The sequence below is a fragment of the Chrysemys picta genome, chromosome 1 (assembly GCF_011386835.1).
Source record: "Chrysemys picta bellii isolate R12L10 chromosome 1, ASM1138683v2, whole genome shotgun sequence".
NCBI lineage: Eukaryota > Metazoa > Chordata > Testudines > Emydidae > Chrysemys > Chrysemys picta.
This window is the reverse complement of record NC_088791.1, coordinates 67,263,123-67,288,737: the sequence shown is the minus strand read 5'-3', so window position 1 is coordinate 67,288,737 and position 25,615 is coordinate 67,263,123. Positions and strand designations below refer to the sequence as shown.

The following is a 25,615-nucleotide window of genomic DNA, read 5'->3' as shown; positions in this document are numbered from 1 at the left end:
TCCTCCTTCTATGCCAGCCCCTCTGTTCATATCCCACTGTGCAGAGAGCAGAGAGAAGGTCTGGCCAGAGTGCATTACCCTCTGGCAATCCCCAGCTGATAATAAGGACTTATGGTGACCCTAACCATCTGGTGTAAATAGGAGCAGAAAAGAGTTTCTTGTTTCACCATATCAAGGTATGCAATTTATCAGCAGTTGGATTCCCCAAATAATCACTGGTATTCGGTTTGATAATGTATGTAAATGGGCCAAATTCTGCCTTCATACATGCGTGTGTCTAAAGTTTAATATATTAAGAGAAATAACATTAATTGCAAAATTGTTCTTCACAAGTGTATAAGTGATATCTTTACATTATTTCCAGCAAGGGAGTCAGTCCCAAAATGTGAAACACTATTGGTACACATCCTGGCCGGACCACAAAACCCCAGATAGCGCTCAGCCTCTTTTGCAGCTTATGCTGGATGTGGAAGAGGACAGGATGGCATCAGCTGGCAGAGGGCCTGTAATTGTGCACTGCAGGTAATCTACTACCGTTTTCTTAAAAGAATTACTGCAAAACTCAATGGCTTGGAATTCTTATAGTAGGGCTACAGACATAGGTGCTGGAACTAGGGGAGCATTGGGTGCTGCTGCGCCCCCTGGCTTGTAGTAGTAATAATAACCCAAATACATGGTTTCCACCTTCAGCACCCCCACTATAAAAATGGCTCCAGCACCGCTGACTACAGAAAAGGCCCTCAGATCACAAGGCCCTTTCCTCTTCAAATAGGGTCGTTCTGGAAGTGGTTAAGAGAAAGTTCCACAATGCTTTTACTAAATTCTGGTTGAACTGTTAGTTTGCATTGATTATGTTTTTTTAGAAATTTAGCCATATTTTGGTAGTGAATAGTTCCTGGACCAATCCTGATTTCTGCTAATGAATTAGGTAAGGGTTTGAAAGACAGTTGTGAGGAATAGTTTTCAGTATGTGTTCCATATTGTACACTGTTCACTTTAGCTATTTGTTGTCCATTATTCATGTTGTATGATTAGTCACATGTTCTGCCCCATAATTGGATGCCTGAAACTTTTTTAAAGGGAGAATAATTAATCACAAACTTGAGGTAAAATTTTTCAGATGAATACACATTAGTACTAAAATTCATGATCATTCCGGGGTTTGTGAACATTTTCACAGCTGCTTGGCAGTTGGCTGAATACTCACAAACCATAAATAGTGTTACCCCACAAATCATAGTGAACCTAATGCTGCCCATTTTGTTCATCAGAATTCAGTCAGTTCTGTTAATCATCTATCATTTTACTCTGTGTACTGTAGTGAACTAAATTGTACATCATGAAATAGTAGTAGACGATTTCAAATTTGTTATATTACTTGAAAAAGGTGTTAGGAAATGAAGCAGCCTCGAAAAAAATTATTTCCTTGCTTGTTTTCTCTTATAATCATGGTGATATAAAGCATTTTTTGCTAGACACAGATCAAAACCAGAACTTTTCTTCTCAAACTACCTCTACTAGCTCAACATTTCTGGGATTTGGATAAATGGGATCCAGAGATTTGAACAACCCCTCATTATGCCAAACCAAATCCAAGGAGATTTTCCAAAACCATAACCACCCCAATTTTGCCCATCTCTCTTTACTATTTTGTTTTGTTTTCTTAAGCAATCCACAAATCTATGTATGAACTTCTAGGTTCCCATATATGCAGTAATGCTTTTTCATGAGGCGGAGCACAATGGAATTTGGTGTCATTCGGAGGTAAATAACATGGTGGGGGGTCTGAAATCACAGTGTCCCTAATAAAATGAACATGATGCTGTAGTAACAGTGTCATACTCCCTCTTCTAGCAACAAACTTTCCCACATTTTAATCTTCTGATTTATGGGCTAGAGGTATCCAGATCTCACAAAACTTTCAAATTTGGGGCTGTTTGCCTGGGATACATGTGTGCAGCTCTCATTTATTTCAAGTGGCAGCACTGCATGCTCACCTGAGGACAAAACATGACCCTCAACCTGGCACAGAAAGGCTATAAAAATCTTTTTAGGTTTTTAAATTATTATCAAAATTGCAAAAAAAAATACATTTGAAAAGTGAAATGGAAAAAAATAACATATAAATGCTGGCTGCTGTCCCATGTGCTTCAATAGCATGTCCACTCAGGGCATTATGTGTAAGAAAGAATATAATCCATCTCACCTTCCAGCAGCAGAGTTATTTCTGTAGTGCTAAGAGGAGAAAAAGGAGTACACATTTATTTTTGTCATTTAAATCATCAGATGTGACTCTGAATACACAGAGAGAGCAGATCCACTAAGTAAGAAAGTTTGTTTTATACAACCAGTTTTCAGACTAGTATTGCACTTTAAAGGTACAGAAGTTTCCTCTGTCATTTGAAGTGCCCATCCAAATCTTATACTAGTCTATGGGTATGTCTACACTACGAAATTAGGTCGAATTTATAGAAGCCGGTTTTATAGATATGGGTTTTATACAGTCGATTGTGTGTGTCCCCACATAAAATGCTCTAAGTGCATGAAGCCGGCGGACCGCGTCCACAGTACCGAGGCTAGCATCGACTTCCGGAGCGTTGCACTGTGGGTAGCTATCCCACAGTTCCCGCAGTCTCCGCCACCCATTGGAATTCTGGGTTGAGAACCCAATGCCTGATGATGCAAAACAGTGTCGTGGGGGGTTCTGGGTACATGCCGTCAGGCCCCTCCCCCTCCGTCAGAGCAATGGCAGACAATCGATTCGCGCCTTTTTACCTGGATTACCTGTGCAGACAACATACCACGGCAAGCATGGAGCCCGCTCAACTCACCTCAGCTCACCGTCACCATATGTCATCTGGGTGCCGGCAGACATGGGGCTGCATTGCTTCACAGTAGCAGCCCCTTGCCTTTTGGCAGTAGATGGTGTACTAAGATTGATATCCGTCATCGTCGTATTCCAGTTCAATCAGAGGCACCTGGGCAGACATGCTTTGTCTCCTGGAGACTCAGTCCTGCCGGCAGTCCTATTGAACCGTCTTGACGATGATGGCTAGCAATCGTAGTACTGTATCTTCTGTCAAGCACCCAGAAGATGCCAAGGGCTATCAGTCATGCTGCACCATCTGCTGTCAGCTTAAGATGTAAAAAATAGATGCATTCATTTGCTTCCCCCTCCCTCTGTGAAATCAACGGCCTGCTAAACCCAGGGTTTTGAGTTCAATCTTTGGGGGGGGCATTCTGTGTGACAGTTGTTTGTGTTTCTCCCTGATGCACAGCCACCTTTGTTGATTTTAATTCCCTGTACGCCATGTCGTCAGTCGCCCCTCCCTCCCTCCGTCAGTTTCGCGCCTTTTTTCAGCCCAGACGCCATAGCACTGGGATCATGGAGCCCGCTCAGATCACCGCGGCAATTATGAGCACTATGAACACCACGCGCATTGTCCTGGAGTATATGCAGAGCCAGGACATGCCAAAGCAAAACCAGGACCAGCCGAGGAGGCGATTGCAGCGCGGCGACGAGAGTGATGAGGAAATTGACATGGACACAGCCCTCACACAAGGTACGGGCCCCAGCAATGTGCAAATTATGGTGTTACTGGGGCAGCTTCATGCCGTGGAATGCCGATTCTGGGCCCGGGAAACAAGCACAGACTGGTGGGACCGCATCGTGTTGCAGGTCTGGGACGATTCCCAGTGGCTGCGAAACTTTCGCATGCGTAAGGGCACTTTCATGGAACTTTGTGACTTGCTTTCCCCTGCCCTGAAGCACCAGAATACCAGGATGAGAGCAGCCCTCACAGTTGAGAAGCGAGTGGCGATAGCCCTGTGGAAGCTTGCAACGCCAGACAGCTACTGGTCAGTCGGGAATCAATTTGGAGTGGGCAAATCTACTGTGGGGCTGCTGTGATCCAAGTTGCCAGGGCAATCAAAGACCTGCTGATATCAAGGGTAGTGACTCTGGGAAACGTGCAGGCCATAGTGGCCTGCAGTGGGATTCCCAAACTGTGGTGGGGCGATAGACGGAACCCATATCCCTATCTTGGCACCGGAGCACCAAGCCACCGAGTAAATAAACCGCAAGGGGTACTTTTCAATGCTGCTGCAAGCCCTGGTGGATCACAAGGGACGTTTCACCAACATCAACATGGGATGGCCGGGAAAGGTACATGATGCTCGTGTCTTCAGGCACTCTGGTCTCTTTCGAAAGCTGGAGGAAGGGACTTTTTTCCCGGACCAGAAAATAACCGTTGGGGATGTTGAAATGCCTATTGGGGCATTCCTTGGGGACCCAGCCTACCCCTTAATGCCATGGCTCATGAAGCTGTACACAGGCAGCCTGGACAGTAGTCAGGACCTGTTCAACTACAGGCTGAGCAAGTGCCGAATGGTGGTGGAATGTGCATTTGGACTTTTAAAAGCGCGCTGGCGCAGCTTACTGACTCGCTCAGACCTCAGTGAAAAGAATATCCCCATTGTTATTGCTGCTTGCTGTGCGCTCCACAATATCTGTGAGAGTAAGGGGGACACATTTATGGTGGGGTGGGAGGTTGAGGCAAATCGCCTGGCCGCTGATTACGCGCAGCCAGACACCAGGGCGGTTAGAAGAGTACAGCAGGGCGCGATGCGCATCAGAGAAGCTTTGAAAACGAGTTTTGTGACTGGCCAGGCTACGGTGTGAAACTTCTGTTTGTTTCTCCTTGATGAACCCTCCGCCCCCCTCACCCGGTTCACTCTACTTCCCTGTAAACCAACCACCCCACCCTCCCCTCCCCCCTTCGAGCACCGCTTGCAGAGCTAATAAAGGCATTGTTACTTCACATTCATGCATTCTTTATTAATTCATCACACAACTAGGGGGATAATTGCCAAGGTAGCCCGAGAGGGGTGGGGGAGGAGGGAAGTTTAAAACTTGAAAACTTTAACACGTATTGAAGGCAATTATCTGGGGTGGAGCGACTGGGTGGCCGGAGGCCCCCACACTGTGTTCTTGGGCGTCTGGGTGAGGAGGCAATGGGACTTGGGGAGGAGGGCTGTTGGTTACACAGGGGCTGTAGCGGCGGTCTCTGCTCCTGCTGCCTTTCCTGCAGCTCAACCATACGCTGGAGCATATTAGTTTGATGCTCCAGTAGCCGGAGCATCGACTCTTGCCTTCCGTCTGCAAGCTGACGCCACCTATCATCTTCAGCCCACCACTTGCTCTGTTCATCCCGTGATTCAGCCCGCCACCTCTCCTCTCGTTCATATTGTGCTTTTCTGTAGTCTGACATTGACCTCCTCCACGCATTCTGCTGTGCTCTTTCAGCGTGGGAGGACATCTGGAACTCTGTGAACATATCATCCCGAGTCCGCCGTTTTCTCCTTCTAATCTTTGCTAGCCTCTGCGAAGGAGAAACATTTGCAGCTGGTGGAGGACAAGGGAGAGGTGGTTAAAAAAGACACATTTTAGAGAACAATGGGTACACTCTTTCACGTTAAATTTTGCTGTTCACATTACACAGCACATGTGCTTTCGTTACAAGGTCGCATTTTCCCTCTTATATTGAGGGCCTGCCGATTTGGTGTGAGAGATCACTCACGCCGTGCCAGGCAACAGAATTTGGCTTGCAGGCAGCCATGGTAAGCCACAGTCTTTTGGCTTTTTTAACCCTCATAACATGTGGGAATGGCTTCAAACAGTAGCGCCCTCATTTCCCATACAAGGACCCGTTGGGTTGGCCATTTAAAATGGGTTTGCAATGTAAAAGGAGGGGCTGGGGTTTCCGGGTTAACATGCAGCACAAACCCAACTACCCCCCCCCCCCTCACACACACACACCCAATTCTCTGGGATGATCCCTTCATCCCACCCCCCACCGCGTGGCTAACAGCAGGGAACATTTCTATTCAGCCGAGCAGGAACGGGCACCTCTGAATGCCCCCTTAATAAAATCACCCCATTTCAACCAGGTGACTGTGAATGATATCACTCTCCTGAGGATAACAAAGAGAGATAAGGAATGGATGTTGTCTGCATGCCAGCAAACACCAGGACCATATGCTGCCATGCTTTGTTATGCAATGATTCCAGACTACATGCTACTGGCCTGGTGTGGTAAAGTGTCCTACTATGGCGGACGGAATAAGGCAGCCCTCCACAGAAACCTTTTGCAAAGGCTTTGGGAGTACATGAAGGAAAGCTTTCTGAAGATGTCCCTGGAGGATTTCCGCTCCATCCCCATACACGTTACAGACTTTTCCAGTAGCTGTACTGGACGCAATTGCCAGGGCAAATTAATCATTAATCATTAAACACGCTTGCTTTTAAACCATGTGTAATATTTACAAAGGTACACTCACCAGAGGTCCCTTGTGTGCCCTCAGGGTCTGGGAGCACACCTTGGGTGAGTTCGGGGGTTACTGGTTCCAGGTCCAGGGTGATAAACATACCCTGGCTGTTGGGGAAACCGGTTTCTCCGCTTCATTGCTGTGAGCTATCTTCATTGTCTTCATCATCATCATCATCATCTTCCGCGTACCCCGAACCCGCTTCCCTGTTGTGTGTTTCTCCATTGACAGAGTCAAAGCACACGGTTGGGGTAGTGGTGGCTGCACCCCCTAGAATGGCATGCAGCTCCACGTAGAAGCGGCATGTTTGCGGCTCTGCCCCAGACCTTCCGTTTGCCTCTCTGGCTTTGTGGTAGGCTTGCCTTAGCTCCTTAATTTTCACACGGCACTGCTATGCATCCCTGTTATGGCCTCTGTCCTTCATGGCCTTTGAGACCTTTTCTAATATTTTGCCATTTCGTTTACTGCTACGGAGTTCAGCTAGCACTGATTCGTCTCCCCATATGGCAAGCAGATCCCGTACCTCCCGTTCTGTCCAGGCTGGAGCTCTTTTGCGAACCTGGGACTCCATCATGGTTACCTGTGCTGATGAGCTCTGCGTGGTCACCTGTGCTCTCCACGCTGGGCAAACAGGAAATGAAATTCAAAAGTTCGCGGGGCTTTTCCTGTCTACCTGGTCAGTGCATCTGAGTTGAGAGTGCTGTCCAGAGCGGTCACAATGAAGCACTGTGGGATAGCTCCCGGAGGCCAATAACGTCAAATTCCATCCACACTGCCCCAAATCCAACCCGCAAAGGCCGATTTTAGCGCTAATCCCCTCGTCGGAGGTGAAGTAAAGAAACCAGTTTAAAGGGCCCTTTAAGTCGAAAGAAAGGGCTTCGTCGTGTGGACGTGTCCAGGCTTAATTCGATTCAACCCTGCTAAAGTCGACCTAAACTCGTAGTGTAGACCAGGGCTATGACTCACCCACCATCTTTTGTATGTGTAGCCTAGAACATCCAAATAAGCTAGTGTGTTTTGGCCTCTAGGCGGTCTTGGACCGAATGTATATTTGAATGGACAGACTTCAAATACAAAGTAAGAGATTTATTTTATTGACCAAATAAAGAAAAAATAGAGGCATAGGGCTAGATTCTCAGCGGGTATACATTGGTTTAGCTCCATTTAAGTCAATTAAACTATGCTGATTTATGCCAATTGAGAATCTGGCCCATAATGTGAAATACACAAATTACACAAAAGATATCCTCTTTCCCCCAGAAGAAGCAACAAATTAATATATAAGGTGCAGGAACTGCCCGGGTAATAAAACTACCTCTACCCATGCTGATGAACCTGATGCTGACATTTTGGGTGCCGAAAAATGCTGCATTCACTCCTTTTGCAGCCAATGTAGAAGCCCCCAGCCCCGGTGCCTCCCCTTCCACAGGAGCTGAAGGCCTCAGCCCCGGCACCTCCCACCCCGTGGGGCTGGAGTCCCTGAGACTCCCTCCCTGCAGCTGAAGCCTAGAGCCCTAAATGTGGGGAGTATGGGGAGCTCTGGGAAATAGTCTCTGAGAATTAAAGCCTTGACATAATTATTCCCGAAAAATAAACACTACTCTACTATTAGAGCCAAAACAAACAAACAATACAGCAATACAGAACATCATAATATACTGCCACAGGGGTGCAGTGATAGGTGTCTTAAAAATACCTATATAAGTAGATCACAAAATTGCCCTGATATATTGTGAGAGGGATATAGGGTAAGTAACAGATTCTCTGTACCTTGAAGTGTTTAAGTCAAGATTTGAGAATGTCAGTGACTCAGACAGAGGTTACAGGGTCTATTACAGGAGTGGGTGGGTGAGGTTCTGTGACCTGACATATGCAGGAGGTCAGACTACATGACTTTGATGGTCCCTTCTGGCCTTAAAGTCTAGGAGTGTCAGATTTAGCTTGCATAGTCTGCAGTAAAGTCAGGTAAAAAGATAGGACCTACATTTGCCTCATGATGGGGAGATGGGAACTTGCCTTTGTCAAATACACTGAAGAATTTATCCAGGAACAGTTAATCCGTGGGAAAATATAAATCCTGTAATGCTACCAGGGTCTTAGAGGTAGGGGAATCTGCTGTGAAAGTGCTGAACTATTGGTAGTTTTAACTTATGCACCTCATTTTTAAAGGATTTCACAATATTTTGAAAAGGAGAATGTGTGTGCAGTAACTTGGTTGTTTAGGCTAGTTCCTATGCCTTCCCCTGTGTATAAAATATCTCTATCCCATTTTGGACACATTTGCCCAGATGGTATCAGCATTCAAGGATATAGGTTGTTAGCTATGGATCTCAGACTCATCCCAGGAAATCATCATTTCTGACTACCAGTTTTGCTTCTCACTATCCCCTCACTTTTTGGCTTAGCATCCTTATATGTTTAATATTGCTGACTCCTGGGGTTCCTGAGTCTCAAATACACTCCCATCTTTAATTCCATAGCTAGGAGTCTGAGACTGGGTTCCTCTGCACTGCATAAATATAATCCTAACAACACTCATACTGAAACCTTTCATCCAAGACACTCAGAACACTTTACAGACACTAATGGAATTAAGCCTCACAGCACTCCTCTGAGGTACATAGCTGGTATTATACCCATTAAACAGATGGATAAAATGAGGCAGACAATCATTTAACTACTTAGTGCCTCACTTTATCCATCTCTCCTCCACACTCCCCCCCAGACAGAAAACAAGGAGAGGAACATGGCAAGTTGCAGCACTCACTCCCTCTTCCCGCTGCAGAATTGCAGAGCACCACAGGAGGCTGATAGAGGGTGGCAGCATGGTTACTGCTCTTGCATACAGCCATGGCTAGTGTGGAGAGAACTGTGGCAGAATCTCTCCAACTGAGCAAGATCCATGGAGATGGGGCTTGGAATACAGATCCTCTGCTGCCTTTTGGGGGCAGATTCCTCTGGTCACTCCACATCTCCACTTGAAGTGGAGCAGAGAATACTCGGACTCCTCGGGTCCATTGGAGCTGTAGAGGTTTTGCATTACATTGCCCCTCCAGGCACTTTTGTGCAGAGTGAAAACATATGGGCCTCACAAACTAACCCACAACTATTTATCTGCTACAGCTCTGTGAGCATTCATTTTCTAGCAGAAAAGATGAGTTAGTCATGCACCTAACCACTGATGAGTCTCTCTTCTGCATGTTGAGTATTTTCAGGTCCATATATCCAACATCAGAACAACTTCTTTGAAGGATGCAGGTTGGTATCTGTCAGTTCTGTTCACCTTTGTTTTAATTTTACTTTCAGTGCTGGTATAGGAAGAACTGGATGTTTTATTGCTACTGCCATTGGTTGTCACCAGTTGAAGGAAGAAGGCGTTGTAGATGCATTAAGCATTGTCTGCCAGCTACGAGTTGATAGGTGAGTTGCAGTGGAACTGTAAGTCAGACAAAGAACACAATGTGGCATTTTCAATCCTGGTTTGCCACATTCCGATCTGATATATGTGTTAACCTCACAGAACAGAAATACTCTGCCTCCTTGTAGGATATGTCCTACATCATACACTCTGTCTAAAAAACAGTCACAGTTGGGTAAGAAATATACAAATGTCAGGACTTTCAAGGATTCACCATTCTTAAAGGTGAATTAAAGTGTTTAAATTGCTAAATTATTAACATAACACATGGGACAATTTAAAAATTAAGGAAAACTATGTTGGAGATTTTCAGAAGCACACAGAGTTGCCTAATTCTCCTCCTACCGATGCCAAAGTGAGTTTTTCTATGGACTTCAATGAGAGCACAGTTAGATCAACACAGAATGCTTCTGAAAATCGCACCCTACATTTTAAACCAGAATATTTTGAAAAATTCTTTCCTTTTTTACTTTTCTGTCAGGACCTGAATTTGGGGCTCTGTGTTTCTCTTGCAAGAGTTTCCTACATCACTAACATCAAGAGTGTTAAACTATGTTAGGTGCTAATCTGTGTTAGGTGCTAATGATAAAGACCACAGCTGCTTTAGGTGTTAGTACTGTAATCAACTCTTGGAACTATCAAAAAAAACAACGAGGAGTCCTTGTGGCACCTTAGAGACTAACAAATTTATTTGGGCATAAGCTTTTGTGGGCTAAAACCCGATGCATCTGATGAAGTGGGTTTTAGCCCATGAAAGCTTATGCCCAAATACATTTGTTAGTCTCTATGGTGCCACAAGGACTCCTCATACAGACTAATAGGGCTACCACCCTGAAACCTGTCTTGGTACTACCGGTATGTGTCTTCTCCCTGAATTCAGGTCCTGGCAGAAAAGTAAAACACAAAATAGCTTTTCAAATATTTTTGTTAAAAATTTGTTTGTAATTTTATGGTAACATTTGTATTGGGTTGATAATTTCAGAATTTTAACAAGTTTTGTGGGCAGAGTCTCTCATGTTCTGTGGCTATTTTATGTTGCAGAGTTGGTCTAAAGAGGCCCTTAAACTGGCATAATGCTACCCAGAAGATTCCCCCAATGTAGGAGGATCCTCTGGTGGTGGAGAGCCAGGAGCAGCGCTGGTGAGGGGGCGGGGGAGGGCAGACTACAGCCACCCCATAGCAGCCACCTTTCTCCAGCCACCCAGCTCTGGAGGCAGAGCGGAGAGAGTGGTGGCTGCTGGCTGGGCACCCAGCTCTGAAGGTGGCAGTGCCACTGCCAGCAGCAGCGCAGGAGTAAGCCCAGATGGGGAGCTGGGGGGCCCAAGAGCAGTCCCCAGCTTGTGTCTCCACCCGCTGGGTCGCACTGCCCAGGGCAGGTTGGAAGGTCTTGGACTCCCCACAGCTGCCTGGACTGACCCACTCTGGCATGGGCTTCTGGTCCCAACCCCACAGTCACTGCTCCCCAAGGTCTCTGCCTACCCCGGAGCCAGGTCCCTCCACCCTGATGGCTGTTACCAGCTGTGAGCAGTCGAAGGGCAGTGGGAGCTGAGGAGCAGCTGCAGCCCTGGCTGGGTGGGGGAGAGGAGGAGCAGGGGCGGCTCTCGCTTTTTTGCCGCCCCAAGCACGGCAGTCAGGCAGCCTTCGGCGGCATGCCTGCGGGCTGTCCACCGGTCCCGCGGATTCAGCGGGATGCCTGCGGGAGGTCCGCCGGTCCCGCCTCCGAATTGTCGCCGAAGCCGCGGGACTGGCGGACCTCCCACAGGCATGCCGCCGAAGGCTGCCTGACTGCCACCCTTGGAGCGAACGGCAGGCCGCCCCTCCGCGGCTTGCCGCCCCAGGCACATGCTTGGTACACTGGTGCCTGGAGCCGCCGCTGAGGAGGAGGCAGGGCCAGAACTTAGGAGGCACAGGGGGCAGGGCCTTGTGGCAAGGGAGAGTACAGCAAAATATTCTTTTCCATGATATTCCATGTGCATTTTTAAACAAACAGTCTCACTTCTACAGTATTTGTGCCCCCATTCGGTAACTATTCCAGTGGAACAAGCTTTTTTGTTCAAGAATATTGGCCAAAAATATATATATATATATCAAATGTTAAGCTTATGTAGTCTCTGAAAACAAATGTTACTGCAGAACACACCAATACGACTGCAGATTTGGAATTTAAAACAACAAATTGTGATTTATTTATTTTTTTACACCCAAATATGCAATTTGAAAGATACTCAGCTCCTGGGTTAGTTACAGAAATCATCCAATCAGCGAACTTGGAATAATGCCACATAATACATACAGCTCCCACACACAGAAACAAAGCAGGAATGGCAAATACTCCCTATGATCTGTTTATAAATGATCTACATACCAGGAGTTATTTGCTGAAGAAATCTATGGATAGTTTTTCAATAATCAGTAAAGCTGGAATTTCACTAATTGGGTGCAAATAATTCACAAACAGGAAAATGAGTCTCTCGAGCTACATAATTGTACAGATGATGTAGTATCACTGTAGTATCTCAGTGGCTCCCAAGTCAAAAAGAAACAATAGCAATCTCTCTTTCTTCTACTACAGCCTGTCGGAGAAGTAGCTTGATTAGTAGGGCTGTGTTTGTGTGTGGTGTATGTGAGGCATATGGTCATTCTTAGCTCTTGTGGCAGTGAGTTCCATAGTCTAGGGCCAGCTCTTGTGAAAATTCTGTCTGCCACTTCCAAGCCTCCCCCTACTAGAAAGCAGCATCATGAGTCCAGTGGAACGTAGCTGTTGTGGGAGTTCATGGTCACTAAGGAAGAGGTGATCATATAAGTAGCTAGGGTCAATGGAGGGCTTAGAATATCAGCCAAGAGACCTTGAAATGTGCTTTATATTCAGTGGGGAGCCAGTGCAGAGACAGAAGCCCTAGGGTGGTGTACTTATGGCAGTCTCTGTTACTAAGCAGATGGGCTGCTGCATTTTCTACCAGCTAGAGCTTTTCAGGCTACGTGGCTTCATTACTAGGAATAGTGGATAGCAATAATCAAGCTTGGAGGTCACAAATGTGTGGCTCACAGTGGCCAAGCCTGAGCCTGTTTAGCGGGTGAGTCTCCTTGCCAGTTGCAGCTGGCTATTTGGCCATCCAATAGCAATGAGGAAACCAGAAGGACTTCAAAGTTGTAAACCAACAAAGACCTAAATAAGAGAAGGTATTTGTTGAATAAATTGTTTTAAAATTTCTTTGCCCATTTCTGCCTATCAGCTGTCTTTTTTCCCCTTTTTCCCTTGTTTGTTTGTTTGTTTGTTTAGAAAAATCATAGGTTATTTTAAAATGAGTTAACCTGATAGTTTCTGTGGCCTAGCAGGCCTTGTATTAAGAGATGCCGGATCCTGCACTCCATGTGATGCAAACCTCTCACTGAAATCAGCTAATTCAACGAAGAGTTGGCAAAAGCAGTTTAAAGTGTATGTCACAATGCATATTCCTTTCCTCCCGGGCCATATCCTCCCTCCCAGACAGGCACACATATCAACTCCAAGTAGCTGGCTTGGTGCAAGCGTGGGAAGGGAGGTGAGAGTGTGTCTGTAATGGCCAAGTTGCAGTTGCTTTTAACACCCTGAAGTTGCAATAGCCCCTACTGCTTCTGGGTCCCAACTCTGGGAGGGGCACTGGCCGATGGACCTCAGTGGTGACAGAAAAAGCCTTAGTTTCATTTTCTATCTGAAAGACAACACTGGTAATGCAGTACAGCCTCAGCTAGTGCTCCACTAGTACAGCACCCCCTTACCACTGTACTCACTTTCAACACTGATATTAGCTTAGGTCCCACTGTGGGACTTCATCTTGAAGTCTTTAAACCATGATTTGAGGACTTCAATGGCTCAGACAGGTTTGATACAGGAGTGGGTGGGTGAGATTCTGTGGCCTGCGTTGTGCAGGAGGTCAGACTAGATGATCATAATGGTCCCTTCTGACCTTAAAGTCTATGATTTTATTATTCTATCCCAATATCTGGCCTGAAACCAATGCCGCCAGCTGAGTTATCACACAGCTGTATTAGGCGTAGGTAACTGATCCAAACGGACTGCACTGAACACTTTTTTATGTTCAAGTTTAACTAAGTTGCATTGTTGGCGCAGAAATGAGTCACTGCTGTAAAATTTCTTCTGTGTCTGCTGTTTAGACAGGATGCATTGTAGGCGTTAGAAAGAGGAGAGGAAGAGCTGCTCTCTGTACATGTGATCTAAGGGTCACCGTAGGTTACATTTTTAGGATATGAAGAAGAATGAAATCTCTGTACACTATGGTCCAGGTTCTCTTGCCTTACTCATGATGAGTAGTACCTCATTCCTCCAACAGCCCCAATAAAATCAATAGGATTACTCTGGGAGAACGGAACTCAACATGTATAAAGGATTTCTGAATCTGCCCCAAGTGACTGAGTTTTTTATGACATATCTAATTTTAGTTGTGCTTAAAATACAGTGTATAAAGTGCTTTATATGGAGATTCCCCGTAATTGTGTGGGGTTTGACATTTGGATTTTAACAGCTTAGCTGCTGGCTATATGGTTCCCTATAGTTCCTATACCTGTTGTGTCAGAATTGGATATTCATGATGTAATAACAAGTAGGGCTGTCAAGCGATTAAAAAAATTAATCATCATTAATTGCATGATTAAAAAAATTAATCATGATTGATTGATCACACTGTTAAATAATAGTATACCATTTGTTGAAATATTTTTTGGATGTTTTCTACATTTTCAAATATATTGATTTCAATTAAAACACAGAATATAAAGTGTACAGTGCTCACTTTATAGTTATTTTTATTACAAATATTTACACTGTAAAAAACAAAAGAAATCATATTTTTCAATTCACCTAATACAAGTACTGTAGTGCAATCTCTTTATCATGAAAGTTGAACTTACAAATATAGAATTATGTACAAAAATAACTGCATTCAAAAACAAAACAATGTAAAACTTTAGAGCCTACAAGTCCACTCAGTCCTACTTCTTGTTCAGCCAATCACTCAGCCAAACAAGTTTGGTTACAATTTACAGGAGATAATGCTGCCCACTTCTTGTTTACAATGTCACCTGAAAGTGAGAACAGGTGTTGGCATGGCACTACTGTAGCCGGCGTCACAAGATATTTACATGCCAGATGCGCTAAAGATACATATGTTCCTTCATGCTTCAACCATTCCAGAGGACATGCCTCCATGCTGATGAGCGGTCCTGCTTGATAACGATCCAAAGCAGTGCAGCCCGATGCATGTTCATTTTTATCATCTTAGTCAGATGCCACCAGCAGAAGGTTGATTTTCTTTTTTGGTGGTTTTGGTTCTGTAGTTTCCGCATACGAGTATCGCTCTTTTAAGACTTCTGAAAGCATGTTCCACACCTCGTCCCTCTCAGATTTTGGAAGGCACTTCAGATTCTTAAATCTTGGGTTGAGTATTGTAGCTATCTTTAGAAATCTCACATTTTTGGAAGGCACTTCAGAGTCTTAAACCTTGGGTCGAGTATTGTAGCTATTATTAGAAATCTCACATTGGTACCTTCTTTGCATTTTGTCAAATCTGCAGTGAAAGTGTTCTTAAAATGAACAACATGTGCTGGGTCATCATCCAAGACTGCTATAACATGAAACATATGGCAGAATGCAGGTAAAACAGAGAAGGAGACAGACAATTCTCCCACAAGGAGATCAATCACAAATTATTTAATGCATTATTTTTTTAACAAGTGTTATCAGCATGGAAGCACATCCTCTGGTTCTTAGCAGCAGAGCAGATTGTTTGATTTTTAAGAAATAAGGTTTCATTCTATTGTACTTTCTTTTCAGAGGTGGAATGGTTCAGACCAGTGAACAATATGAATTTGTGCACCATGCACTGAGTTTGTATGAAAGCAGACTTTCTGCAGAAGCTGTCCAGTGAAACCATGAAGGGTGATCAGAATGTCAATCTCTTGAGGTAATTTGTTTCATTACCTACCAGCAACTTCTTCAAGGAGTTTACTGCAGTGGATGCTTTGAAGCCAACTTGTGAAAGGATTGTGGATGGTTTGGCAAAAATATAAAGATTGCCAGACCCTTACTGTATATGAATGTATTGTAAGCTTCCCAAAAATGATTTTTAAAGAAGGTACTGTACTGATGCTACATGTGGATTTCACATATATATAGCTAAAAGGTGGATTTATTTCTGTAATAACAATATCTGCTATACAGAATGTATGTACGGTATGTACTACTACTGCTGCAGTCAGATGGAAACTGGAACTTCTACAGAAGAAATGTTTTTCTAAGTGTATAAATGCTTTAACATTTGCCAACTCTGTCTTGTGAATGGACTGTCAGCTGTTAAACTGTACCTGTTAAGTGCTATTACCTATTATGTGGTGAGCTTATTTCTTGGCCACATAAGACTCTTGCTGCTAATGTTGCAAGTGATCAATTATGGATTTAAGGGGAAGAAAGTCCTTTTGTTTTTGAAACTGTTCAAAAGCAGTTATATCTTTTATATGGAAATATCTGTTCTTCATACTATTAGCTATTTAATGTGTATTTACAGTAGGTCCTATAAAGCAGTTACAGAGCACAACCTCTGTTATTCAGTGTATATGTATGTATTTACTCTATACTGTTGATTGTACTCTATACTGTTAGAAGCTGCTTCTGCTCCTGACCTGAATCCAGTGTATTTGTAAATTGTATGTCATTTTACTTTTAAAAGAAACTTTGTAGCATATATTAAATGGTAAGGATTTTAAATATTTGTCTGTCTTTTACTAAGAGGGGATTTTTTGAATATGTTGTCTACATGTTGTATCTCTTCTGTTAAGAAATGGATGCCTTTGGAAATATGAACTGTTCTGTAACAGGAACAAAAAACAGTTGTATAAAAAATGCTGCTATGAATGTTTCCTTATATTTCTGCACGGATTTGTTCTTTAAAAGAAATGTGAATCTAGCATAACTACTTACAACACTAGGAGGTCTGCACCTAGGATAAAATCAGTTTTTAATTCAATGATGTTGACTTTGCTTCATATTGACAATAAACTACACTTGATACAAAATAGTTAGTGAATCTGGAGTTTTTTTGCGTACAGTAATTAACCATTACTATTATTATAATACCACAATAAGGCAAATGTAGTCCAATCTGCTCTAGTTAATTTCATGCTGTCTTCTGACCATTTGGAGGGTCAAATCATTGAGGCCTTTTATTCAGCTTTTAGTTAAGGCAAATTCTCACTGTATGTAGGCAAAATGGATCAGATGATGTTGAAGCAAAGTCAACATCACTTGATCCCATAATGGGAGTGTACATGAGTAAGGACTTAGTAAAGAACTCAGAGATTTGCACTCCCACCATGTATGGTTTTCAGAACTCATAAAGAGGAGTTGGAAGTTGTATTTAATAATGTGAATTTGCTTGATGGACTCACAACATTTCATTACAGAAACTGTGTATGGTGTTTACTGAATAGCATGGTATGTGTTTATTCAGTACAATCCAAATCACCTGCAGACGTGTAATGTTTCATGAACAGTCAATTACATTAAATTACAATCCCTTTTCCTTATATTTTTAGTCTAGTACATTGTTCAGATGTCGAAACATCTTTTTGTTTGTGTGTGTGGCTTGGTAGTTTCAAAATCTACCCCTCTTTTGCTTGGATGTTTCCAAAATAAATCAGAGTCAGTAAACTCTGAAGAATCATATGAAAGGACAAAGTGGTATAAAATTCCCCAAAACTATTGAATAGAAGGAAGTGCTCGTCACTGACTTTTCCCCCTGTGAAGGCACATTTCCTTCCTAGCCTTCGCTTCACTTATCTGAGGTGGTGATTTTGTGTGTGTGTGTGTATGGTTTTTTTTTTTGTTTTTTTTTTAAAGAGAAGCATGGGGAGTTGTTAGATGGAAAATGGATCCTTTATTTCATGTCCTGATTTTCACCTGCCTGGCCTTCAAGATCTCAGGTAAGTGCATCTCCCAGGTTCCCCCCTCCGTTCCCGTTCTCATTCTGTCACTAACCAGGGCTCCCAAGGGTTGCTTGAAACTTATTCAATGCTGTGAAAATAGAACCACTTCTCAGCCTGAGTTTATACAAGATGGATCGGGGGGAGGGCAGGGCCAACAAAGCCAGTACTGTTTAGATTTCTCGCCAAAGGAAAATAAACCCTCTCTCCTTGAATGTTGTATATACATCATTTTTTAAAAAAGATCTCTGACTAGACAATCCAATGGCTGAGTCCTGAGCCAGGTTCCTTGGAGAAGAGATTCAGATTACTTATTAAGGCTTTGTGAAACTTACAAAAGCAGAAGCTTCTTGGGGAACTTAGTTAGAGCACAATCTTATGTCCTGTGCCATAAGAAAGGGGGAATGAAATAACAAAGGAAATCATATGAATTGTTTTTAAAATGTTTTGTTTATCTAGTGAAGCCTGAAACTTTGACTAAATAACTGACTTTTAAAAAAAAAATTAAAGTGATACTGAGATTGATTTTGAACCATCCAATTCTGTTCTCTGAAACAAGGGGGAATTGGGGGTTGGGGAAGTTTGATTTCAGTGAATGATTTTTCTTCTGTTCATTTCAACGTTGGATGTGTACATTTAAGCTGGGATGATAAAAGAATCAATCTGATCTGTAGTGGGATGGTTACAAAATAATGACAAGAGGAGTCAATGTATTTAAGCTACACAGAGTTTGTATCAGTCAAAAGTCCCCATCCTTTGTAAAACATACATGAAAAGCTAAATGATAGCCCTGGAGAGACAAATACATTTTGGAAAGTCCCCTTTTCTGTCCCTCCTTCCCCCTCCAAATACTATGATTTCCTTAAATCAATGTGCAGTCAGATACAGTGGATTTAACTTGTGGTGACAGTAAGAAAGGCTAATGGATCTCCGTGTATTTGAAGAGAAGGGAGTGGGTTTTTCAGAAATGAGCTGAAAGTCAATAGCCCCCTCGATAGCCTTTTAATTCAAGTTTGATTTCTTTTGTTTTTACATAGAAGGTCAAGATGAACTTTACCAAAAAGTGTTTGTTGCATTCTTGCCCTTTGCAGTTCCCAGACCAAACAATTGTGATTTTTGTGGCTTTTAAAATCATTTCTGTCGGTTCAGGTCAGAAAAACTGAGATAAACCGAAAGAAAGAGGAAAAAAAGAGGTTTATTTTTAAGTCATTGGGATTTATTTTTTAAGGGCCACATATGATTTGTTGTATTTTTATGGGTTTTTCATCTTCCAGAAGGGTTTCTGATTATCCATGTCCAGAAACGGCAATGTCTTGTTGGAGGCAAAACAGCATTTGTGGGCAAGTGCAATCTGACTGATCCAAACCAGCAGTGGAGGTGGACAGAGGATGAGAAGTTGCTCCAGGTTAGATCTGGCCAGTGTTTGGGCATCTCCAAGTCCTCTGCTGCATCATCCCGCAGCATCTTCATAGACTGCCCTCAGGCACCCAGCTGGATCTTCCACAACACGGAAGGGCTCCTCCAGGTGGCAAACAGCTCTCTCTTTCTCACAAAACAAGGCCCGAGGGTAATGATCAAGAAGGGTAGAAAATACCCCCATAGCTGGAAGCAAATAGATGTCGACGACAAGGGAAAAACTGCCTATGAAAATCTGTGCCCACACAAAGGTGAGCTTATCCTTTCAGGCAGTGTCCTGGGAGCTCTGGTAATAATCCTGTCTCTGTTGCACACACTCACATTTTAAGGACTATGACATTACTCGTGGGAGGTTAATTTAAAGGATTGTTCAGAATCCAAAATCAGAATGCCTTAAAAAGACTAGTTTTAAGACAGCCATGATAGCTGCCTTTCTGACATTCAGTGTTTTTGCTAGTCTGGGTGATATTTTCAGACTGGGTGTTCCCTTTTCTGTTTCATTTTTGGGCCCAAATCTTTACGTACAGGCTTAATCCACCAGACTCTCGTGCTATTTACTTCCCAAAAAAAGAATAATATAATTTTTGGTGCTGCTTTCATGTAGTTTATACCAATGTGAAATTATTCAGATCCTCCTCCTGATCCACTTTATCATAGATATGCACGTTTCAAAAATCTACCCAAAGGGGCAAAGAGTCATCTGAAAAATGGGATCGATATAGTACAACCTCACTGATAACCTGAATGCTTGTTCCCAATGAACAAAGAGCCCACACATTCTATTGCTTATGCAGCAGTATCACTATACCAATATGGGGAATATTCCCTGTAACAAACACAAAATCCTCAGTATAATGAACTGAATCCAAACCTATGGAAATACTGGTTATAAGGTTTTAAGATGTATATGTCTGTGTGTACCTCTGTATGCGGTATGTGTTTATATACAGCTATAATATAAAATGTGGCTAGAAAGGGTCAGAATGTTGTTTAATAATCTAAGTTGACAGCTTTTGCTTTGTTGTTTATTTGTTAGAGTTCACAGTAGCACTTTTCAGTATTGTCCTGTGCTATGATTTAGCAGTGCACTAAAGTAAATCATAATGACCTACCTAGCTAGCTCTTTATTACAAAGACAAAGAGCTGCATCACATGTGATTTATTCCATCCTTTAAAAAAATTGCTTTAAAATTTATACATGAATGTGTCATATGACCATCTGACGTTTTTTAGGAAGTTTAAAACAAAATGAGCGAGTTGTTATAAGACTTTTTTGTCAGTTATTGTTATTTTTGTAATCTATTTTACATTACATGTTTTGGGCCTGATTCACATCTGATTTACCATTTTTAATAAGATTAGGCCTAATCCTACAACAATTTACATAAATTTACTCAAAGCAGTGGGACTGCTCACCTGAGTTTGTCATGAAGATGAATGTTTATGGAATCGGGGCCACTGTATGGGTGTAAAATAGATCAAGAGGACACATAGTATATTGTTGTGAGTGTCTACGGAATGCACATGGGAGCTAAGATAGTAAAAGAAAAAGGGGTTGGCTGGTGGGTAATTTGATATTGTCACTTGAGTCCACATTCCAGCTTTGAAACTGTATTTCATGAGCATTCTTTTTAAAAAAAATACAAGCCTATTTGAAGTACAATATATGACACTGAATTGCATTTTGGGGGCTCTATTGTGCCTTCCATTTTTAAGCAGATGTCCTCATGGACTTCTTTGTGGAGTTCCGCTGAAAAATCAGTAGTACAATATGTCTCAGTTATCATTTTCGTCAGATAACTAAAAATTTCAAAGCATTCAACAGGCACTAATATCATGTGTTTATAATATCATAACAAGGACTGTAAAGGAGTAGACTTAAGCACAGAATGCTGCAACTTTCTTCATAAAAGTATAAAACACTGAATACTATAGAAAAAAATCATAATGCTAATTGTCCCAGTCATAAAGTCTATCTCTGGGCAAAATTTTTCAACTTGGATGCCTAAAATTAGGCTCCACATTTAGGCACCTAAACAAATGGGCTGATTGTCGGAGGTGCTGAACACCTGCATCTGACATTGACAACAATGGGAGCGGTGCATGATCAGCAGCTTTCATTTGTTTAGGTGTCTAAATATAGATTTAAAATGATAGCTTTAGGGACTCCGGTTGGAAAATGTTGGCTTTAGTCTTTATTCAGGTAAAATTACACAGTAAGGACTGCATACTGTCTTCAGAATAGGAATGGATGCAAATTATTCTACTCTGGTAATGCTCTATTTTAATATAATTACTCTTTGCTTTTATGGTAGTTACCATGCACTGACTAGTGAGGTTTTGGCAAAGGAATGATTGAGTCTTGCAAAAAAAGAAAACCAAGCTGAATCTCTGCCCAAACATCTAACCAAATTTGAAATGGGACAAGCTCCAAACCCAAGAAGTGCAACTATCTCTATAATAGGCCTAATCCAAACACCAAATATGAACATCCTGAACTTTGGAAAAGTTTGAATTTGGATTTCAATTTCAACAAGTGTTTGGATACAGAATTTTGGTTCTAGAGCACATATGGTCTCTAAAGCATATATGACTCTTTGTGAAGGTCAGAGTCAGTTTGGATAAGTATCCCATCCCTAACCAGTCAGAAGTGACTTCTTAATCCAACACAGGCCTTTCCTTCCTTCGCCATCTCACAAAATCCATGACTGAGTTTCAGTGAGTCTGGCAGTTGGTTGGACCAAATTCCATCATCCAGGGGCCAATCTTGCAAGGTGCTATGTGTCCCCATGAGGTGCTGAGTTTCTTAAACTCCCACTGAAGTCAGTAAGAGTTGAGGGCACTCAGCCTCTTCTAGGATGAACCTCAAATCCCTAAGGTCTTCTTTTCAAGGTCAAAAACACAATTCTGGGGCACACTAATCCATGGAAGGCTCACATGATTGTGAAATTTCAAGACAGCTTCTAGTGTTGTTAGATCTACTGAGTTTACACAATGAACTTGGGATAAAATAAGCAAAGTGGGTATGGGAAACTAGCAGCCTGTTGGACAGCACTAGAACTAGGAGCTAGGAGGAGTAAGGGAGTGTGTGAAAAGTCCCGGAAACAGAGAGAATGATCAGGAAAGGGATTGCACTTGAAGGAATAGAGGTTATGAAGCATGATCAGGGAGCAAATTGGGAGATTTGGGAGAAAGGGAAAGATGGCGTTAGGAGTAGGATCTGTTTGTGTGAAACAAAAACTGCTCTTGGAAATGTATGTTAGAAGGGTTTCTCAAGTCCAAGATGGAAACTCTAGGCCATGGGGTGGAGAGAACCCGCAGAATAAGCTAGTGGTTAGGGAATTCAGTGGGCTGTAGGGTGTGCTGGTTCAAGACCAAACTCTACTTGATTTAGAGCAGGGACTTGAACCTTGGTCTTCCACATCCCAGTATTGGCCATTCTGAGGTAAGTCTCTCGCAGACTCTGCTGTTGGATCTGTTTCACTTTGCATAAATAATTAAATATTAATCAGCCCAGAGAGAAAGAAACACTTCCCAGGGCACTCACTTGGGATGTGGGAGTCAGAGGTTCAAGTCCCTGCTCTGCTAACCCTCACATTCCAGGTGAGTGCTCTAACCCCGGGGCTACTGGCTATTCTGGCATGGGTATCTTCTTCTCTCTGGTTTTTAGGGAAAAGTTTCAAAGGGCCTTGGTTTCATCCCCACGTAGAATGAAACCAAATTTCAAAACCTACATTTTTTTCCAGAAATTGAGTTGTTTTCCAGCTAGCCTTAGTATGGAGAGTAAATATAGCATATGCAGAAGTGGGGGACATAAAGAGAAGATCTCAAATGTTTGGTTTAAGTGTATATATTTCAGGGGAACTATTCAGTTAAACTGAATCATAGAGCATTTTGAAATGTGTCTATCACTAATCTACTTGGAACAAGACTACAATGTTGCTGGGTCTCCTGAGTCTTGCATGACTTACAAATGGAAATATGGGAGACTGAGGGATTCACAAAACCTCACACTCTGGCTCCACAACAGCCGTGTACACGATTTTCAAGTGGCACAATTATAGAATTGCACAAAACTTTATGTCCTGTAGATTATTTGGCAGTAACAAGATCTGGTAGCTGTTAGGTGAAAAAAGTGAAAGAGGAAATAGCCAAAATAATTGTCCACAGATAATTGCTGGGCCAGTACCGTTGTGATCTGTGGACAGCTGGCAAATGAGAAAAGAATGGTAAACTGGTCAAGTGGTTTGTGATTATTCACTCAGCTCTAGTAATCACCATGTAGCTTATATTCTGGTTTAGAAGACAGTAATATTGCATTGCCCCCCTCTATGGTATTGATATAGACCTATCCTGCTGTTCTTACTGCAGCAAACACTCCCATGTTTTTCCTAGGAGTAAAAACTTCAGGCCTGAACCCGATCTAAATAAAGCACTTACACCATAAAGATAAAATGGATTTATCATGTATTGAGTACCTTAGTACAGCGTTTCTCAAATGTGGCCACCAGGGGCTTTTCTTGCGGCCACAGCCTCCTGGGCAGTGATGGGGTGGGGGAGGGCGCAAAGCAGCGGCCCCTCCCCAGGGGCCACCAGGAGTGGTTGGGCCATGCCCCACTCTGGAGAGAGACAAGCTGGAGAAGCAGGCAGCCAGTGAGTTCCCTGCCTTCCCGGAGTCAGTGGGGTTGGGCTTCAGCACTCGGGTGGCAGGTTCCAGCCATGGAGCTTCAGGCTCTGTCCCCAAGCCCTGTCCCTGGGTGTGGCCTTCGGGCTCCATTCCCTGGCTGCGTTGTGACGGACTCTGGTCCCAAGCTCACCCCGCCCCCCATCACCTCTGCCCCCCTGCTGCCTTCCCCAGTGCCCCATTGCCCTTGGCCTCTTCTGCCTCTGTACCCACCTCCCCATCGAAGGCTTAAATTTGTCCCCGGGCTTGCTGGGGCTGAGTGAGTCTGCTGTGAAAAGTGATATTTGTGTGTTTGCTAGTATCACTTTTCACAGCACACTTAGTAGCTAACAAGTCTAAAAAATAAATAAATAAAAAGAAACAATAAGAAAAAGACAATTTTTAAAGCACCTTATGTGTGTTTCTATTCTGTTTAGATCCCCTAAAGAATAGAGAAAACTGTACACTATTTTTATTATTGAGTTTGCAAAAAAAAAAAAAAAACCTACATAGATACATTACAATGATTTGGACATGTATCTGTGCATATTTATTTAATTTTTTCCCTCATCTTAATTAAGTATTTTAGGGGAAATGGTCACAGCGGCCACCAGCAAGAGTTGGTGGCTGCACTCTGAGGCCACCAAAACATTTGTTGTGAGAACCCCTGCCTTAGTGTGCTCAGCTCCTCAAAGACACAGAACAAGAGGGGGGGGGGAAATGTGCACCAAATACAACATTATTATATCCTCAGTCTGTTTAGTCTGCAACTTCAGCTAGACAAAACAGAGGATATAACAAATAAGCAAAATGACTCATTGTCAGCTGCTCTTGGTGCAATCTGTCTAAGGGACTCAGCTTTTCCTAGTTGGTCCCTTTCAATTCAACCAATCCATAAATTCTTAGCTTAAATTGAGTCTATCAGCTCTTCAACTCCAGAGCTTACCATCTCCTTTTGAGTTTCTTAGATGCAGCCTGAATTGGAACTAGCTGGCCCTCTGCTATCCGAGGCTTTTCTACTTCCCTTCCCTTCTCTGTTCGCCCTCATTTATAGATGGGCTTGTTTTCCTTATTGGTCATAGCTGTGGGTCCATGTCTCTGTGATGGGAAGTTCTGGCAGCTGTGCAGGGGGAGTGATGAGCCTGATTGCCTGTACGTAAGGGACACTCTCCTCTCCCTTCTGCCTTTGCTCAGTATGGGGTTGCTAAACCCCATTACACTTTGACATTCAGCCTGTTATTGCCAACATTTCTTGTTTCCATTTTCCCCACTCCCTTCCACTTTATCTGCTCCTTTTCACTATCTGACCCTCATCCAGACCCTCCCCTCTAAAACAGTACCCTTCTCCACACCTCTTGTGTGCCTGTCCTCTTTTTCTTTCTCAAACATTGGACTGAGTCTTGGAGGGTTACATCATGGGGAGACTAAAGCCAAAAGGGCTTGATCCTGCACTCTTTAAAGTCAATGGTAAACCTCATATTGACTTCAGTGGGGCAGGGGCAGGCATAAAGTAACCAGCTAGCCAGAAGAAGCACTCAATAATCCCCAACATCTAATGTGTAGGGTTCATTGTGAGCAGGGCCCTCTTAGATTCTACTGCCTCCTTCTTGGAGTCTCTATAGTTCCAGCTATTTCTCTTCCAAATGGAGGTAAGTCTCATCCCAAGGTTTTTTGTTGGTTTAAAATGTAGGTTAAACTGAAAATAGAAGTGATAGCGTTTTTCCATGTGCCAGCCACCTTCTTGCCAAGGCTGTTAGAACAATGCTTTTCTGGTCCATCAAAATTCCAGCGGCTCAGACTTTCACCACTATCTACAA

The 25,615-nt window shown here is 43.0% G+C and overlaps 2 protein-coding genes across 9 annotated transcripts in view; both read left to right on the top strand.

Annotated features, from left to right (window-relative positions):
- Positions 1-16,813, top strand: part of PTPRR (protein tyrosine phosphatase receptor type R) — a 214,020-nt gene extending 197,207 nt beyond the window's left edge. For all 6 annotated transcript variants that reach the window (XM_065558877.1, XM_065558886.1, XM_065558891.1 and 3 more), the window contains 3 exons: positions 365-522; positions 9,634-9,747; positions 15,576-16,813. In XM_065558877.1, the coding sequence (XP_065414949.1) occupies positions 365-522; positions 9,634-9,747; positions 15,576-15,669 (366 nt within the window). In that variant the 3' untranslated portion in view covers positions 15,670-16,813. The remainder of the gene's footprint in view (positions 1-364; positions 523-9,633; positions 9,748-15,575) is intronic.
- A 766-nt stretch (positions 16,814-17,579) lies between these two features.
- The window catches only part of PTPRB (protein tyrosine phosphatase receptor type B), an 84,959-nt gene continuing 76,923 nt past the window's right edge, over positions 17,580-25,615 (top strand). For all 3 annotated transcript variants that reach the window (XR_006176813.2, XM_065558862.1, XM_005280060.3), the window contains exons 1-2: positions 17,580-17,719; positions 18,994-19,386. Coding sequence is in view for 2 of the 3 variants with exons in the window: in XM_065558862.1 (XP_065414934.1) it covers positions 17,665-17,719; positions 18,994-19,386 (448 nt within the window). In the remaining variant the exon portion in view is untranslated. The remainder of the gene's footprint in view (positions 17,720-18,993; positions 19,387-25,615) is intronic.